This window comes from Pocillopora damicornis, chromosome 3 (genome assembly GCF_964200805.1).
Source record: "Pocillopora damicornis chromosome 3, jaPocDami1.2, whole genome shotgun sequence".
NCBI classification, from domain to species: domain Eukaryota; kingdom Metazoa; phylum Cnidaria; class Anthozoa; order Scleractinia; family Pocilloporidae; genus Pocillopora; species Pocillopora damicornis.
In genome coordinates, this window is record NC_142672.1 from 7,081,377 (window position 1) to 7,100,699 (window position 19,323).

Genomic DNA, 19,323 nt, shown 5'->3' on the forward strand with positions numbered 1-19,323 from the left:
CCTCACCCTCCCTTTAACACTTACTTTAACAAATAAAGCCGTCATCCTTTCGGACGTGTTGTAATATCTTGAGTAGCTGTTAATCATGCGAATGGCGTTTATAAGACCTGGAATCCCGTCCATCATACCGACCTAACAAACACACAAATACATGAAAGAGGGAAAGAAACATTTTCATTCTCGGCTCAAAAGTAAAATTTTCATGGACGTACCTATTTGGTCGACCTAAATTATAAAATCAGACGGTTGATTCAGATGTAGAAGTTAAATGATTAGTTGAGCATGTGTTTTAGCTAAAAGACGCAAAAAGATTTTAAAGCAGCTCCTTCGTTATAAGCAACGCATGAATAGTGTAACATAAAAATCGGAGTCCATTCACAGTCGCACCTCCCATGCCAACCACTTGAGCTTAATTCTCAGCTGGATTCTTTACATATATCGAACTGAAGTGATTAAAAAATCGTTCTTTTCGTGTTCTCACATATAATTAAAGGAATTGAGTTCGGTACATCTGAGTACATGAAAAGTTCGACATTCGAACTACGCTTCAGTTGCCGCATGTGACAATCGCAGTTACTTACCGGATCACTGTTGTAAAGCGGGTCACAGAATTTCTCCAATGTGTAGAGGAACTTCACGTTGTCTTTTGCTTCATTGGCATAATCTGTTATTCTGCTGTCAATGTCTCGCCAAGTCTGTGAAAAATGCGACAGTTTTACGAAAAAAATTCAATTTGATAGGATGTTACGATCAGAATTTATACTTCAATGATTTAAAGTTTGTAGAGGCCGTACAATTCAAAGTAGATAGCTTAACACTTTGGAAGGAAAGGCATTAGAGCAGGTCACGGATCACGTAAAACAAATGAGCAAAATGAAGTAAAACTTTCTAAAATATCTCGTAAACCTTTAGTAGTTTAGATTTGGCTGCGTGGAGAACCCCAACCACTGCTTTACATTCTGTTCCCTTGATCTGATCCAGCAGCGAGTTAAACTTAGCCATTCTTTTTTTCCAGTGATCTAGTTCTGCTTTGGGGCCGACATCATCAGCCTCTTTCCTCATTTGTTCACTCTCTGCCAAAACCTGGAAAGGAAAAAAAAGCCTCGAGTTTAACATATAAGCATAAGCCCTTGAGCTTTATGGTTGTGCCGCCAGGTGATAGAAGTTTTTTTTCATACAGAAGCGTGTAGTGCACGATTGGGGCGAGAAACTTGGATCTTACTTCCTTGATCGGTGCACAATTGATTTGATCTTGAAAATGACACTGTGACATCCTATCAATTCATAGAGCAATTCGTTCAAGTGCTCAGGCTTAGGATGTAAAACCCTGGGCGTCCTTTCAGGCCATATTGACGCATGTGGATTGCCCCCATTCAAACTAAAATCGAAGACTTAAGCTAGCTGATTTTAGCACAGAAGCCTTCAACCTAAAAAGAGGCCCAGAAACCTTTCACCCACAAAACATTTATATCTAAAGAATACGCACCAGCTTTACATAACAATTTTCGCGTCTACGAATTAAAAGATTTCGATTTCACAACAGCTCATGTAAGCCCTTCTATTCTTACACGTAATGAGAAAACAGGCGCTTTTTCCGCCTTAAGTGAAACATTTTAAAAACATTCTTTGAGTGAAATAGGCTTAAGCCGATCTGAGAAGAGATATAGGTTTACTTCGCAGATTATTACACTCTCTCTGAAACTTCGAAAGTTGGAAGGGAAAGCATTAGACAGGAGGCTGTGTCAGAACCCTTACGGACATATCTTCGGAAATCTTCACCAGTCTTTTTTGAAAGGACCGGCTCCTCAAAACCTCAAAAAGAAAGTTCACATCTTTTTCTAGAAAATACTTTCCGGGAATACGCACGAACCTGTTCGATCTGTTTAATCCAAGCCGTAACAATCTCTTCAATCTGCTCAAGCGTCTCGCTGGAGCTAGCAGCTGCTATGAAATCATTAGGAGAACTTATCCTCGTCAGATCAATGCTGTCACATTCCTTAAGGCTCACTGCATCATCTAGACTGGCCTGTGCACTAGCCAGAATACCTGAATAGCGAAGTGTACAAGAGATCAAGATGAACTACAAACTATGGAATATCAAATGCACGTTGTTACAAATATTAGCTTGTGAGAGATTAAAATCAACCAGCTTTCGATACATGCTCCTCTTAGTTCACATTAATTGATTTGACACCTTAAAGCCATAAACAGTGGAACAGATGTCATTTTCACTGTTGAAATAATGCTTAGCAAATTGACCATCGTCTATTGCTATCACAGATCAAAGAAATGACGTCAAAAACTGCAGCAAAACCACCGTGTAATTGATTCACATAAAATGAAGAGAATATTCACTTTTCATCCTTTGCTTTTGGAGGGATATGACAGCCTACTCGTTAATTCTTCTCACTCAGAGCTACAATGGCTATCACCCAGTAAACACGAAAGTTTTTACAGATATGATAATAAAAACTGAAACAATAAATTTTTTACAGATATTTCATGTACTGTACAGTGCTTTAACCCTGTCACTTCTTAGAGAGATCAAAAAGAGATTTCTTCCCGTCATAATGATACACCATCAAGCTAAAAAGTGACAAGAGTGAAAAAAAATCAACTAGAGCCTATCATTGGATTAAATACCAAACTCTTACAAATATAACAATAAGAAATGTTTTGCAAACTGTGGGGAGTATTGCTATTGAGATCCGTTAGGAGTGAAAGGGTTCAAGTCATGAAGTTAAGTTTGGGTTCAAGGTTAATTGATGGCACATTCCAGCTGATGACATTCACACATGTCATTAATCAACCTGAGTCATTTCTTCATCAACTTACCCACAAAATTGTCAAGTTGGTTCATGAATCCTTGTCGTACACTTGCACCATGTTTGTCTGATAAATCACCCCAGTTGGAACTTTTAGACAGGGCAGGAATGTAGATATCTGCAAGTAATCTCTCAACTGATTGAAGAACACCGACACCACGAGTATCCAACAAACCAAAAGTTGTTTCCTGAGTTAAAACACACAGATTAGAAAACTGAAAAAAAAACCCCACCACTCACACTCTTCACTAATTCAATTATTTCTTATAAGCACTGTCTGTTCATACTCAATACATTTTTTGGCTTGCAAGGGAGGAAGGGGCAGGTTCATGGATGTCAAAATGAAAATAAGTTTTTTCCTTTATTGAATCTGATGTAACTAAAAACCATCTGTAGTGGCAGATCCAAGGGGGATAGTGTGTGGGTCTTGATCCTCCTCCTGTCAGACATGTGGGCTTTTTACCATTTGTCTGACACCTGAACTCTTGCAACAATAGGATCCTCTATTGCTACCCAATATGGAATACTTAAAATCTACCTGAAATGTTTTTTATGCTTATTTAGGCCTTGGTACAATTGTAAAAGGAAATGCACTCCTTTTCCCTCTGTATGGACATCTTTCTCACAAAAAAATAAATTATAAATAAGGTGTGGGAATTATACAATTTCAGTAACATTACCTGACTGATGTTCGCCATTGTTAGAGCTTTTGTGGGGTTAATTTTGATGAAGAACACACATGCTCCGGTGAGCTGCATATCCTTTGTATCTGTGATAAACACTTTGGGTTTTGTCTTAATGTTGGTTGCTTGTGCTCCACCAGGCCCAAGTCTGACATGTTCAACTGTAATCAAAATTGTAAAAAAGATGTTAGTTTATTTTGTTCTGTTAAGACTTAATATCCACTACAAACCAAATTTGTTTGGTAAAGTGCATTCTTTTCCAATCATTGACCAATGAGAGCCAGCTGTATGGTTTACTTGAAGTTTATTACACTGTAGTAAACTTTGACTTGAGGAACCCATAATGATGATGATGATGATGATAAAGAACATTACTCTACTGAGGAGTTTACTATGATGCAGATGTGAACATAATGATAACAAGAATGACAATGAGTCATACATATTATGTAGTACATCAAAACATAAATCCACACCTGTGTAAAAAAATGCTACAAATGACATGGAAATTCTGTAAGTGATATTGATCTCCAAAGCCAAATAAAAGTTTGGAGAGCAACTAAAGGAGTGAGTTTCAATAAAACTAGAAAAAAAATAAAAGATAGCATTGATTGACTAATTTCCAAATTAAAGTACAGAAAAAGAGACATGTATTGGTAGGGTAGAAAAACCAAGAATTACCAAAATTAATTATCATAAATTATAACATTTTTAGAGAAAGCTTTCCCTAAAGCTCTATACTACAATCTCATGCTCACAACCCACCTGCATCCGGTAAAGTTTCCACTTCTTGAAAATAAAATATGATCTTTGAAAGACCATCTGCTTTGAAAAAATCCTCCATGGTTTCAATCTGTGAGCAGATGATGTTTGCAGAGATGATCAATATGAGAACATTTTCATCGTAATGTCGCGATCTAACTTAGCAATACTTAACTGAGGTTAATGATTAAAGGGGTAAGTTTCTGAAGAAATTAAGGTGCTGTGTTGGTAAGAGTGTATAACAAGGTAATTTTACTTGGCATACTTTTCTTAAAATGCCATAATGATTACACATGTTTACCAAATTTGTGTTATTATGATGGTACCACTATTAATAGGCATCATTCAAATAACCATCTAATTACTATTGATGACACCAACAGTAATAAGATACCATTCACAACATCATTAAAAATTAAAATAAAATACTTTTTATAATCATTCATATCAAATGTTATACTTGAGTAATGCTAAACACATACCTGATTCCCTTCCAGTAAAGATTCTGTGACCTCCTCATTTGTTAGCCCAAGGGTACTGGCAACTGTGCTCATCACATATTCATGTCTAAAATCAATCATGGACCTCTTTGCTTCTCGCTCCTCTCTGGCCTTTTGCTATTTGAAAAGCACAAGAAAACTACATTGAGAATTCCCTGTTCATTATATACCCTCTGTAATACTGGGTTAGTCACATTCAATTTGTTCAAGCCACAATACACTTTCTTGATTTTTTTATTAATATTTGGGTAATGTCAGGTTATTCTGAAGGTTATAAATTATCACCATAATCCAACTGCACAAAGTAGAGTACAAATAATAAGCAATAAAGTGCAAATATCCAGCGATATTGTACAGTAGGTTATTTTGTACTGTGAAAAAAAAAAAAAACGTTTTACTGGTTGGCTGCATGCACTACACTTCTCTTTCTGCTTTGCTTTTCCTGACTTGTGTAAGATGAGCAGATAATAAAGCAGTCTTATAATAAATAGCTCATCAGACCTTTTGGTGTATTAAGCATTGCTTAGTACTTTTAATTGTTGTCTGCATATACTCAGCGATACTATAAAATAAAACGTCTAACAAGATATATGAGCAAAGAAATCCTGGAAAGTTCGTTCTTTTTGGCACTACCTTCAACGGTATAATTATTTTCATTGCCATCTTAACTATGCATTATCAATGGATAAGCAAGTTCTGTGCAAGATGTAAACAAATGGTACTAAAATAAATAGTTTTGAGGAGGGGGAGGGGGAACAATAGGCCATTTTACAGTTGTGTACTTAGTTGCCTTTGATTTGGAGTGAGGCTGAAGGTGACCTTGTTGAGATAGAGATTAGTATCTAGTTAGCATGATAACAAAGAAATTTGCCTTTGAAAAGCAGCAAGGTTTGTATCATAACAAGGTCAACCTTAGCCTCACTCCTGTTCACTTCAATATTCTTGGTTTGCATCAATCTGCACATTTTTTTTTTCACAGAGATATATGCAATGCTATCTTTATGATAATGTGTAAATATAGATGAAACCTTCAACTGTCAAAAAATTGTTATTTTTATCTTGTTCAGTTTGTACAGCTAGCTGGTCTGTCACATCACTGGGTTATTCAGTCACAAGTGACCATGGAATCATGCTATTATCACGGCACTTTAAATGTTAAATATATTGTCACTTACTCTTAATGACACATTTTTGAAAATCCAATTCTCCTCCTTCCTCCAAAATTTATACTAAGCTTAATTCAAGTGGATTCAGCTTTTTTCTCTGTCATACAAATATTCAAGAGGATTGTACGGTCTAGGTGCAAAATGTCTCCACTTTTGTGAGTGTTCAGTTTGGCAACATTAACTATCCTCGTCGTGGTCCGATAATTTCACTTTATTATTGATCGTTTTATATTTTCAGCGTCCAATTGAACAATCGAACGGTTCCATCGGAAAAAATACCACCTCATCAGCTGTACCAACAGTCTCTAACATGTGACGTCATGATAACACAACTTTCGGGCCATTGCAACCAAAGTCAAACGAAACTCAAAATCAAAAGTAAAAAAATTAACGGTACAACCGATCGAATTATTGAGTTTTGAGAAAATAGGACACAAGCTCTTGGAAGCTTTAAAAACAGCCGAATGTAACTCTGGTCTAAGGTCAGATCTGCACCTTTTTGCATTTGCCATAATGTACCAATCTCTCCCCTCTATAACTTCCTCAGTGTACGTCTACGAGGAAGCTAAAATGAACTGTGTCCTGTTTTATCGTTCATCGTAAATCTACAGCTGTTGAAATTTTCAATTCCTGAGGCATAATTCACAAAATATCAACGATATACGTTAACTGCGTAAGCAACCAAAAGTTTTCAGCACAAGTTTTATTACTGTTAGTTCTGTATATTTTTTTCTCGCGCTCAGATGTTCCAGAGTTCTCATAAAAACCATTGTGGACACTCTCTAATGCAAACCGATCGTCCATACTTTAGATTTTTAAGGCAACCTTTTAATTATATAAGAGAAGAAAACGCATTCGCATTCCTTCGGCACTAAGAAGTCATGATCGAATTTATGGCGTGACACTAGTCTAACCTCAGGATGTAATAAACATTTACACGCGCAGATTGAACGTATAACTAACCTGCTTTTCCTTTATCGATTCCGCTGGACCCAAAGCCTGCAATCGAGATGCTTTCTTCTGCTCTCTTTCAGCCGTTGAGGGCTTCTGTTGCTTACGTGAACGATGTCTTCCTCCTCGACTATGAGGCAGTGGATTACTAGTACTCGATGTAGGTTGATCCGACATTTCAGTTATAACTTGCGCGGGTAATTTTCTTTTACGCGTTTCCTTAGATCATTCTTGGTTACCGACGCTAACAGAACTCCGACTTTGATTCAAGATGTCCCCAATTTGAACGCAAGTCGTCTTATCTTAATCCTTGATTTTTTGTTTTCAGTGTGTTTAGTCATTTCAAGCCACCATCTGCGGCTGACTTCTAATTTCCATGGAAGCAGCTATTGATTCTCATAAACAAAATAAATGATGCATGAAGGCCTGTGATTGGCTGGAAAAATAATTAGCTAGAACTAACAAAAGGGCGATGACAACTTGATGAAAAGTGGCTACAAAAAGGGAGAGTGAAACAAAGCGAAACCCGTTACGTCAATTATCGCAGTAAGCCACCAAACTCTAGCAGTTATTAGTATCTTAAACCAAACGAAGAGAGAACCGTTGTCTGCAAACTCAGTTTACGTTTTTCTCAGAAAAAAAGAAGCTACAACAGTGGTTTGTGTGACCTAACAAATTTAAGTGATTGAAGCGGCTGACATAATTTTTTTTTTCGTTTTCTCTCTTTGATAATTTTCTTTTTGTTTATTTTTATTTTGTTCTTACCATTGTTTTTCAATTCGTCGTGCTCTGTCGTGAAATCTAGTGAAGCACTAGAATGTTGTTTGTTTTATTCTTTTATTTTCTCTTCTTTTTTATAATTGAGGATAGTTGCTATTGGTGAGCCGTAGGGCGCCAAGGAAACCTCTTATCCTAACGGAGCAATAAGCGCCAACGATTTTGTCTCGAACCATTGCTGGTGCTCAAATTTAACCTCGTGAATGTCTAAAATCAATTTCGTTAAATTAGATATGATTATGGCCAAAGACTGAGGAAACAAACTTGTCGTTAAGTGCGTTAACTCCCAGTTGTTCCTGCACTAACTTACAACTTTCCAAATGAAATTTATCTCCAGGAGCAAATATTTTCCTAGGTCCGAAATTTTTAGGAGTAAATTTGATCGAAAGAGGAGAATTTCTTGTTCATCTTCCATTCTTACTAAAACAATTAGGCTAATCACATTCTCCTTCCTCAAAGCAAGCTAGCTTTATGTAAATCATACGCCAAAGAATGATATATTCTGACTATTCACGAACATTTTGAAAGGCACGCCGCACACGTACTTCTAATATGCTTTGAAAAAATAATCAATTAAAAAAAATAATTGAAAAAAAAAAAAAAAAGGTTTAGTCGCTTATTTCACAACACAGCGGTCTATGCGTTACCTCGTACCTAGGCTCTCTCTGTTGACTGTCCAGTCACATATAATTATAATCCAGTTCTTCACATCCAAACGTCAAATGTTTCATAAAATGATAAAGGTTACAAAAACTCCCACTGTGAAACGAAGGCTTAACTCTGTTCAAATCAACGAGGGTTGTGAAGTTCGAAGGATAGACAACTCTACGCACTGAATATATCGCTTTTCGGTGGATAGCGCAATATGTTTTGTTACACTAATCCGCTGAATGATGATTTATCCGGTGGATAGCGTTATCCGTCGTTCGAACAACCGGGCCCTATCTGGCTCTGTATAGTAACCATTCGGTTCAGTCTCCAGGTGTCAGTTCTTCAGTGCGCACGCGGTCCTCCCTGGCGAGGAGAGGAAAACGAAGGTATCAATACACCAACAGCTGGAGCTGAGCCTGAGTAATCCTTTGACAGCTCACCGTGAACAGACGAAGAATTAACATTCAACTTATCATACTATACATACCATAGGTTCATACTATAAGGAAAAGAGGGTTAATTTTGTTATAAACTTTCTTTATTTTTTTCTGCACTAGAAATACCAAATTGGAAAAGAAATTCATCACTTACTTACAACAATCAAACACTTACATGCGAGTCATTACAAGACTTGAGGTCAGTAAAAGTACTAAAAAGCACACCAGAAGCTACATGTTGCTTAGAATAGAATAAAGTTGATATCATTTTACATTTTGATAACATGTATCTTCAAGCCAAGCAGCTCTACACTAACATCTAAATTTTTTTTGAAGCTTCTAACAAACCATTGTCCATAGGCCAAAAAAGAGAAAATATTCCAACAATGTCTAACTCAACTGAAAGTGGGATAAAGAATTTCCTTGGAGCATTACACATTTGCACCTAAATTAGCTGATGCATTTGTTTGATGTTTATAACAAGTGCAAAAGTCTCACTAGAAACATGCACTGTAGGAACACTGTTCAAGATACAGGTGGATTGCTTTGTTTTCTTTACATGACTTTTTTGGATCAATGTCAGTATCTGAACAACTGTGCACCCACCCCTCCCCTGACCCAACATTAACCCTGACTTGTTATGAGTCAAAGGGTAGGTACACAAATGCTCAGATACTGACAGAGATCTGCTTTTTCTTCATCAAAAGAGAACTGCTGCTAAGTGTAATTTGTAGAAGAACCTCTAGAAAGGCAAAGTTTCATTTAATGTCCATCATACATGCTTCCCTCTGGTGGCTGAGGAAGCTTCATGTTCTCTTTTAGGGTCATCATTCTACAAGTGAATGAACAATAAATTAACAAATGAGTAAAGAGCCCCTTTTAACTATTTTCACCCTCACATCAGTATCCATATTCTCCACACTGTTCTCCGCAGATTTCCCATGGCACTGACAAGGAGAATTTGTTTACCAATCGATAGCTTCTAGAGTTGGTGATCATTTCCTTCACTCTTGTGACCTTAGTGTTTGATTCAAGAGAAATTAGATGCTATTCACTCCTACTGTAGTGGTCAAAGGTTTTATAAAGTGCATTTACAAACACTTTAAGGGTTAGGGACAGTATTTGCTAAGTCACTTTTTACCACTCTCTCGTGTCCAATTTTTATTCTCCCTTAAGAGGAGCGGGTGTCACAAACAGCAGCTGTTTATCCAGCCTACTGTAATGGACAAAAAAGCCAAATTTGACAAGCTCATAAATTTTAAGAAACTTCTCCCCATATCAGCTCTATAAATGTCTACAGGGTTTTTGCTAAGAATATCTACAATGTAACACATTTGTAGTTTTGTTCCCCAGCTCTCACAATCTGAGCAATAATTCTCCAGTATGGCTTTTTACATTTTTTATATAGTGGAATGGCCCAGAGAATTTGGTGTTAGATCAGTATAACATTCTCCTCCTGACAGAATTGTTAATTGTCATCCCCTAGATAATAAATTGAATAAGATATTGTTATGGGAAGCTACACTTGAATTTAACTTAGAGAGCAAAACTACCTCCTTAGCTCCTGTAAGATAGTTTTTATTGTGTTACTCCTCAACCAGCTTTTTAATACTTTACATGATTTTGGATCAACCTGTAGGAGACAGATATCATGTTAGTAAAAATAAAAAATGTACTTTCATGTTAAATGATAAACAATAGGTGTATGAAAATTGAACATCATTGTTGTGCAACAACTAAAGGGACTCAAATGACTGCAAACGCTTACTAGTGATCCTGAGTGTGTTTTCTTTGGCTCATCCTTTGGTGTAAGAACACATCACTTTCACACATGACATGGAACAAATACAATTGAGCTTAACCCTTTGACTTCCAGATCAAATTTGCCATTCTCCTTACTGTCAACCATACAATTCTTATGAAGTTACTTCAGAGAGTTAAGTATTGGATCACTTAATTATCCCAAAATTGATATTTTTCTTTATTCTCATCACTTATCTGGTTGGTATTGTATTGGTATTGTAAGGAGAAATTCTGTCTCGGTCACTCATGGAAGTTACGGGGTAAAGGAATAATGAGGCAAAAACAAAGAAAGCATCTGCAGGTTCTTACACCAAAGTAAGCAGCCATCTTTGCCGTCAACATTGCAGTACTTTCACAAATCAAATGAGTTCTGGCCACCATGTCAAAACAATAGGAGAAAATAGTTCCAATCATGGACTGGCCATTTCCATTGATGTAAAATAGTAAAAACTTAAAGTTTTTATTATCATTCTTGGTAAATCAATTATGTTTGTTCTTAACAGTGCAATCTCAATCAGGTTTTAAATATGAAAACTCCTTGTACTTCTTGAGTGGCTTTGCATTTGCATCCTGTCTGCAGAATGAGCCGCAGTTCCAAAAGTTCCACTATGAAAGTCAAGATCTCACTTGCATGTGAATCCTGCACAGATGCTTTTATTACCCACACATTTAATTGAGCAAAAACAAATTCCACTATCCCTTCTTTATTGGGGTAAAAAAAATTAATATATTAATTAACTGGAAGACAAAATAAAAACCATAAAAAGTCTCTGGATAATATTTTGGCAGTTTTGGTGAATGTGACTTTTGTAATTTGCATAAAATATATCTCAAAACAGTTTTTCAAAATATCTCTATGTTAGCACTAGAGGTGTGCTTAAAGCTCTCCCTGAAAAAAATTAGGGTCATCAAATTCAATTTTTGGTTAAACTACAAAAAAAAAGGCCAAAAAAGGCTTTAAATTACTGTGATGTTATTGAACAGAGCCACTTCAAAAAAAAATAATCAAACATTGTATAAGAAAAGTGAAAGAGTTGATCTTAACAGTGCAATCTCAACCAGGTTTTAAATATGAAAACTCCTTGTATTTCTTGGCTAGCTTTGCATTTTCATCCTGTCTGCAGAATGAGCCGCAGATGTGCAAAGTTCCACCATGAAAGTCAAGACCTCACTTGCATGTGAATCCTGCACAGATTCTTGACATTACCCACACATTTAATTGAGCAAAAACAACTTCCACTATCCCTTCTTTATTGGGGTAAAAAAAATTAATATATTAATTAACTGGAAGACAATTATAAAAACCATAAAAAGTCTCTGGATAATATTTTGGCAGTTTTGGCGAATGTGACTTTTGTAAGTTGCAAAAAACATATCTCAAAATAGTTTTGGGAATATCTCTATGTTAGCACTGGAGGTGTGCTTAAAGCTCTCCCTGAAAAAAATTAGGGTCACCAAATTCACTTTTGGGGTTAAACTACAAAAAAGGCCCAAAAAGGCTCTAAATTCCTGTGATGTTATTGAACAGAGCCACTTAAAAAAAAAATAATCAAACATTGTAAAAGACAAGTGAAAGAGTTGATCTGATGTTGTGCTAAAGCTTCTATCTGGAAGTGATTTCAAAGCTAGAAAAAAAGATTTGGGGTTGGTTAGTCAAAGCACCATTAAGCTACTGTAACCCGGGCTTGGCCAACAAGTGTAGCTTTGTAGACAGTTCTAATCATTTGAAATATTTTTTTCTGTTGCACTTTAAGGTAAAACTCCTCAGAAAACGTAGGCCTTAACCCTTTACACTCTAAGGTCAGTATGCATATTCTCCATACTGTTCTCAGTATATTTTTTAAGATGCTGACAAGGAGAATTTGTCTAACAATCAGATTTTCCTTACTTGGTGATCATTTTTTTCATTCATATTGGACTCTTAAACTCACCTAGAGCAATACAGTAGGTGATTGGTTTAAAACTGTATAACTCTTTTCAGCCCAAAACAGTTGTTTAAATGTATTTAACCACAAATTGTAATTGAACCAGGGAAATGAAATCCATGTAATGGGATTTTAATCAAATGTATGTACGGTCAAATAATATTTCTACAAAGTTTTTAACCATTTTTCAAAGAATTACAATAGGAAACTGAAACAGCTACTAGGAAACATCTGGCTATTTTCTATATGCTGTTTTATTTCATTTTCATTTTCTAATTCAGACTTAATGTTTTTTGCCAAGCTTCAAATGATTTGACTGGTGATTACCAATGTTTAGGGAAAATTCCACTCAAAATTTAAACATACCACAAAATTTGTTTCCTTGCAAAAGTTGTGAGGTTGTTTCATTAGTTTTCTCAGTGCCTCAATATTGCTCTTTGCTGGGTTTTCAGAGAATAAATTTAAAATAGGCACTTCAAGTTTACAGTGAGAATTTAAGAACTTTGGTTTGAGAATCTTTTCAAGACATTTCAGGAGAATAACTATTTTTTTTTTCATGTTATTAGTTAGTCTTTTTGGAGGGGGGGGGGGGGGAGAGCACTCTCTGGTGATCAAGCAAGTCTATTCCAACAGCTAGTCATTTGACAAATACATGAAGTGGTTGATGTGCGTGTGTGTAAAATTATAGCTTATTTCAAAATGGAAATTTTGGTTGTCAACTCATTTCTTTTTCAGACCCAAAAGTTCTTTCTTTTGCACAACAATGCAACACAATGGAAACATTATATTGAATAACAAAGACACATCAGATGTACATGTACAGTGTATATGCCTTGCTTTGCATATCCATTAAGTAAGGAACAGTAGATTTGCATGCAACTAAAAGTCTGTTTCTACTTACAACACCAGTAGCATTCACTCCAGTGATGTTTATCCTTGTTTTAAACCGCACAATAGGTGGGTCATCTGGATATTTAGGACCACATATTATCTTGAGGTTATATATTCGGTTTTCGTATACAGTCTGTGAGTAAAGATAAAAACAAAGAAAAGGTTAACCCTAACATCCCTTTCAAAGTTCTCTATACTGTTCTCTATATGTTTCCTAAAGTACTTACCAGGAGAATTTGCTTAATAATCATGAACTTCATAACCTTGTGTTCATTTCCTTTATTCTCAAGAGCACAATTTTTGATGCAGTGACAGTAATGGGAGAAATTGGATGCTTATTCCTCTTAGAGAATAAAAAAAGGCTAAAAGAAAAGATAACATGCCAGATTCACATCACCAAAATTACTCCTTTTTTCATTCATAAACAATTAAATTAAAAATTAATGACAGTGGACAAATTACATAGTACTATACAAGTAGGTTTAGAAAAAGTAATATAAAGGTAAAGGCTTAACCCTTTAACTCCCAAGATCTAATAATTAATTCTCCCTTCAGGCTGTTACACATTTCTTTGTAAATTAGTTGCATGAGTTTGGCGTTCAATCAGGATAATGACTTCTACCTAATAGGTTTGAATATTCTCACCACCTATTTTGCTGGAAAATATTAATCACTTCTGGGAGTTGAAGGGTTAAGACCAATTGGCTGGAGACATGGTGGCATAATGGTTAGAGCGCTGAATTCCAAGTCCACAGTGTTATAGATTTTTTTGGACAGAATCTCACAAACACACCAAATTGCAGTGACTGATCATAGCAAAAGAAAAACAAGCAGACAATGAATTGCCTTGACTCACAACAAAAGCCTGGTTTTCAGTAATATTTTGGTGACTAACAGATAGTAATTTGGATAAGAACATTCTTCCAAATTACTGAGAATTTCTGGGGAGTGAAAAAATCTAAGGTGCAGCAAATGATTAGTTTTTATCGATTAAAGGGCTGAACTAGTCATCGTGGAGGTGAACTCTTACTGGGTAAAACTGTAGATGAAACAAAATGTCTGGTTGCAACTGATCAAGAATAGGAACCCAAACAACTTCCAAACTGCCCTCTGCACTGTCCGTACGGCCTCATAAATTATCTTTCTGGCTTTTCCTTTGATAAGAAGGGTGTAATTTGAGTAGAACATTTTATTTGAACTTGAATCAGGCTTACAACAATCATATTGCTCTGATTAATAAAAAAATACAACGATTTTGATCTGATGTTCTAATTAAGGCGTGCAAGCGTTAACGTAACACGTAACCCGTAGATCAAGTCAAGGTAAGCGAGCAAAGGCTTCACTGTACCCGACATCAAAAAAGTAAAAAAAATTTCCAAGAAGAAAAAAGCAAGCGTGATTTTACTTTCCAAATACAAACTAAGTCCGTCGAAGGTTGTGATTGCATTGGGAGGTTCATGAAGCTTCGAGTTGATAATTTCACGCACTTTAGCTTTTAAATTAACAAAATCAAAGCAAGTAATCCGTTTAACTAGGTTTTAAATAAAACCAACAGTATTTCATAGCCTTGAAAACTTACTCTTGGAGGACCAAGGATCATACCGGTCCATGTTATTAAGTTCATATCGTTGTCGTCCTCCAGGCCCCAGCTAACAAAACCGTCACCTCCTTTCTGACCTTCTTCGAGTTCCTCGAGCAAGCGAAAGTTGCGGGGTACTACTACTGTGAGAATAAAATAAGTACACGATTTAAATGACGAATTAAAGCTTCTCTGACACGAAGCAGCTAATTAACCCAACAAAATCATGAGCACAGAACGACAAAGAGTAGCTATTTGCTAACCAACACTGGCACCCGCCATCTTGGATTCTCAACCACGCCAGCTTGAGGCTAAACTTTCCGGTTTAGTAGCCGAATCACATTCGTCGGTGCCTTCAGTGTTCGGTAATTGTTCGGTAAACTCTCGGGATTAAAAACAATAATTAGTTGTTGAGCGAACAGTCTGAATGATTTTTAAGAGTAAGTGAATTAACCGATTCAATTCTCCCAACATTTCGAATTATTGTTCTGCCGGTAGTTGCAGTGCGGACCGAGCGCAGCGAGGTCCGTACAAAACGACCGAGGGCCAATATTCCCTAGTTCGCCTCGAGCAATCAAGGTTGGTAAGTAATTTATTACATACGGCACTCGGACAAAACTAATTCATTTTATCTATAAATAGCACTTCCGGTCTCTTTAATTCAAAGGGCTTTCGCCGTGACATGTTTTTAATGACGCGAGCAACTAAGAAAGACCAAGCCTCCACGAGTTTGAAAACAAATTCTTTCAGTGTTAAATCACAAGAGACGGTTTTCATCTTAAGCTCGGAAACCGAAATGTAGTGATAAAAACCACCATACCGTTCACTGAAGTGAAACTAGACTGGAGTTGTCGAATCCTCCGGCTTCAAAAAAAAGATCTTCGCTTTCGCCAATCGGCGAAGCGTATTCTACTTGTACTCCGCAGGTTGTGCTATTCTCGATTTTTCAAACACATTGTCCTTGGATAGGTTAAATGAATATTTCCTCTGGCATAAGTATCGCTGTCACTGTCTACTTCGCTGAAAACCGGAAATTGCTGCCGGCTCGCACTCATTTTTCCTACGTGTATTCCTAAAAAATATACATTGACAAAAGGCGGTCAAGATTGGATGCAGCCGGGTCGGATGCTTGGCTTTTCATTTCATTTGCATCTTTGTAGAGGACGAGAGTGTTCAAATCATCAGCCACCTTCATTTTTGTTGGAAAGCCTTTCTTTTTGTTCATAAAATATAGACTCCTGGCTTTCACCATGGCTTGTTTTATTGCTTGGTGAATGATCTTAATCTTCTTCGTCTTCCATACCTGTAATCAGTCGTTTGGTGACTTGTGTGCCAGTTTTGTTGTCGTCGTCGTCGTCGTTGTTGTTGTTGTTTTTTTTTTTAAACAGAGAATGAGGATATTTAAGGGTTCCCTTTCCGCGCTTTTAGTTGCAAATTTTGGATTTGCCGGTTTTGGAGAATACAAATACAGGGTTTGTGACCGTTCCTATGGAAACGGTCCGTATGGCAAACCCGACCGCACGCTCGGATTCACCTCAGCACTACCCTGTCATATAATAAAAACGGTTAACGACCAGTTTATCTCCGAGTGACAAACGGGGTGGCAAGATGTGTGGCAAATCCCTTAACATTGTGCAACTTGAAGACTTCCTTTTTCAAGCTTATACTAGAGCGAGAGATAACCCCTCTCAACCAAAAGTGATGGACCTCAACTTCTCCTGTCAATACCAACAGGCAGGTTACAAAAATTGAGAAACGTTCCAGGTATTTGGTGTTATTTGATACAAGCTGAATTCTCATTGCTAAATTGAAATGAATTATCTAAGACCTGATAGGTAGAATAGGGAAAAGGATTTTCATAGTTATTTGAAAGGGTTTGGAACACTTTGAAAGAAACACCATTTATGAAGACGTATTCAATAAATCATGTCATTTTTTTAACTTTACTGGAAGAAAATAAGATAAGATAATTAAGAAGTATTCTCCACTCTAACATGCGTTCTATTTTATCAACAACTTTCCAAGGAATCACCCCCTATACTAAGCGTAAGTCTCTTATGTTGCCTAGTCAGATAATGACTCGTGGAAAATCACGGGGAGGTAGGGTTGGAAGATCTCGAGATGCAACATTGTTTTTTCCCTATGTTGTACCTGAGATGAAAATGTCTCTTCTTTCTCTAGAGCAGCTTTTATCTTTTTTTAAATCAACTAGCGATTTCATAGTTGGCTTCGGCCACACCCACTCATATACTTTTACTAAGGGTGCATTTTTATTAATTACATACTCGTCAAAATTTATATACCCGATTAGGCAATTGCAAGATGCATAAATCTATTTTAGAGTGCGATACGAGATTTTCACACTGAACTCTCTCGAAATTAAGCTAAAAAGTAAAGTCTGACCGTCATTATCAGAAAAAAAAAGAAAAAGAATTCCAGCATTTTCAAATCGTTCAATAATGCATCGAGTTAATTAAGTGCACCAAGAAAGTTAAAAGTGGCGTTCAAAAGGATGTTTTTGCTGAAGAAACAAAAATACGAGATAAACTGCTCGTAAAACTGATGTTCACGGCCACTTGATATCGTGAAAGGTTTTCAGGCTTAATTTCACTGAAAAAGAAAAATTTCAACTGAAACTAAATGTCAATCGAGCCCATAAATCTTGAAAAGATAATCGAATTTACGCGATTTCCTTTTGTGTTGTAAAAATACAAGAAAAAATCCGACATGTGAAAATTTTCACGCACAAAATATCAATTCTCCGCAAGGCCTGTCATACATTAATCATAACTTTTATTCTGAGATTCTGATGTTTCATCAACTAAGTTCCCCCAAGCTGACATTTTTCTTTCTTTTCATGGCGTTTCTCTTTGAAAATGATTGATATTGTAAGGAGAAACTTATTTTTGGTCACCAGGGAGTCCGCTAACCTTTTGTTTAAGTGGCCATAAAGCAAAACCACAAAAACACGAGAGCCTGCCCGCGAGAAAAACAAACAGCGTTAACCGGCTTTCACTAAAAACCCTGCGGGGTCACTCCTGGGTGGGATCCCACACAGCCGCGCAAAAAAATAGAAGTTCCGATCACAGTTGATAATGGCGAATCTGTTGATGTTGTAGTAATCTGCCTTAAAAGCTCTATAAAAAAAATTAATACGACTTAATCTTAATTGATATTAGACTATTTCTTTAACATTTTGATTTAACCACTGTTATTTCTACTTGTGATTCTTCTCTTGGGGTGTTATAGTCGTCTTTTTTCAACCTTCTCTTTAAACTTTCGCTGAAGTCTTTCTTCAAAAACGCGTAAATCAATGGGTCCATGATGGTGTTGAAAAGCAAAGTATAAAACGAAACATAGAGAAGTGGCAACGAGACCAGGTTAAGCTGATCAAATATTTCACAGATGTTGATGTAAATAAGTGGCATCCAAGAGAGAAGAAACATCCCGAAAATTAGAGCAAACACTATCACCGCCTTGTCTTCGTTCCCCGCCCGCTCCCCCGTTCTGTTACCCCAAGTGGACCGCCTTCGATTTCGAGTGATGAATCGACGCACCACGCGGAGAAGACGCACGTAAATCCACACCATCACCAAGCACGGCAACAGAACGAAGCCAAATACAGTAACAAACAGGTAAATTTTGTGATATTTCGACATCGGATCAGCATCCCAAGCCACTGGAAGTATCGAGATGAAACAAGGTAAGATCCAACACAGGGAGATGATCACCGCTACTCTGGTAGCGTTCATTGTCACCCGGTAACCGAGTGGTCTGGTCAGAGCCACGTATCGCTCGTAGGTTACCGCGCCGATGTTGAAGATCGACGCAAGAAGTAGAAAGGCGATAACATACCCAGTAATTGGCGTCTTCGTCATAGTAAAGTTCTCGCAAATGTAAATCGGAATGAGCGCAGCAGCTATAAGTAGGTCGGCCACCGAAAGAGACACTATAAATGAGTTAGTAATTGTCCACAGCCGTCGGTCGCTCAGAACTATCAGGCATACGATGATGTTGAGTGCAGTTGACACAAGACCTAGTGCACCCCATGTTACGGAAAGCGGGATTAATACATTTGTGTCTACACCAGTGTAGCTTTCAGCGTCGGGTGTAAAAGAAGCCGAAGTGGATGTGTTGTTCACGGCTAGTTGCATCAGTAAATGAATGATGAATTCACACTTAAAAATGAGTCAGGCTTTCCTTTGTGTTCTTTAACTTCCTCTGTTCTTTGTTTTTTCCTCTTAGCCGTAGACAAACAGGGATTTGCAGCTGTTTCACTACCTTTATGAAATATGGCACAATGTTCGATTTCTTCAAGGGGGTCTCCTACTCTAGAGTTGTTTTGCTAAGGAAACACAACGATTTACCCGCAA

The 19,323-nt window shown here is 37.0% G+C and overlaps 3 protein-coding genes across 4 annotated transcripts in view; all 3 read right to left on the reverse strand.

Moving 5' to 3' along the window:
- Positions 1–7,271, reverse strand: part of LOC113673039 (dynein axonemal heavy chain 5) — a 49,273-nt gene extending 42,002 nt beyond the window's left edge. The window contains exons 1-9 of the mRNA XM_027189385.2: positions 6,900–7,271; positions 4,753–4,887; positions 4,274–4,361; positions 3,506–3,669; positions 2,836–3,013; positions 1,871–2,046; positions 907–1,083; positions 582–695; positions 25–132 (exon numbers count right to left, since the gene is read on the reverse strand). Of these exons, the coding sequence (XP_027045186.2) occupies positions 25–132; positions 582–695; positions 907–1,083; positions 1,871–2,046; positions 2,836–3,013; positions 3,506–3,669; positions 4,274–4,361; positions 4,753–4,887; positions 6,900–7,064 (1,305 nt within the window). The 5' untranslated portion in view covers positions 7,065–7,271. The remainder of the gene's footprint in view (positions 1–24; positions 133–581; positions 696–906; positions 1,084–1,870; positions 2,047–2,835; positions 3,014–3,505; positions 3,670–4,273; positions 4,362–4,752; positions 4,888–6,899) is intronic.
- A 1,564-nt stretch (positions 7,272–8,835) lies between these two features.
- Positions 8,836–15,518, reverse strand: LOC113673045 (ubiquitin-conjugating enzyme E2 variant 1). Of its 2 annotated transcripts, none has more exons than XM_027189398.2 (5): positions 15,214–15,518; positions 14,951–15,093; positions 13,382–13,504; positions 10,306–10,385; positions 8,836–9,584 (listed from the first exon to the last, which is right to left on the reverse strand). In XM_027189398.2, the coding sequence occupies exons 1-5, from the start codon at positions 15,230–15,232 to the stop codon at positions 9,515–9,517; spliced, it is 435 nt and encodes a 144-aa protein (XP_027045199.2). In that variant the 5' UTR covers positions 15,233–15,518; the 3' UTR covers positions 8,836–9,514. The 2 variants fall into 2 exon arrangements, with proteins under 2 accessions (XP_027045199.2, XP_089056425.1); XM_089200299.1 differs by having other exon boundaries at positions 14,951–15,090; positions 15,214–15,494.
- Positions 15,519–16,874: 1,356 nt separating this feature from the next.
- On the reverse strand, positions 16,875–19,198 carry LOC149048022 (adenosine receptor A2a-like). Its single transcript, XM_089200284.1, has one exon. It carries the CDS (start codon positions 19,102–19,104, stop codon positions 18,139–18,141), a length of 966 nt encoding a protein of 321 aa, XP_089056410.1. The 5' UTR covers positions 19,105–19,198; the 3' UTR covers positions 16,875–18,138.
- Positions 19,199–19,323: the final 125 nt, after the last annotated feature.

Excerpts from the sequence above, each read along its gene's own strand:
- LOC113673045 (XM_027189398.2), bottom strand. Across the intron at positions 10,386-13,381 it reads GAGTGAATGCTACTGGTGTT|GTTGATCCAAAATCATGTAA; the intron begins GTAAGTAGAAAC and ends TGTCTCCTACAG. Across the intron at positions 9,585-10,305 it reads ATCTTACAGGAGCTAAGGAG|AATGATGACCCTAAAAGAGA; the intron begins GTAGTTTTGCTC and ends ATTCACTTGTAG.
- LOC149048022 (XM_089200284.1), bottom strand. The coding sequence starts at position 19,104 with ATGCAACTAGCCGTGAACAACACATCCACTTCGGCTTCTTTTACACCC.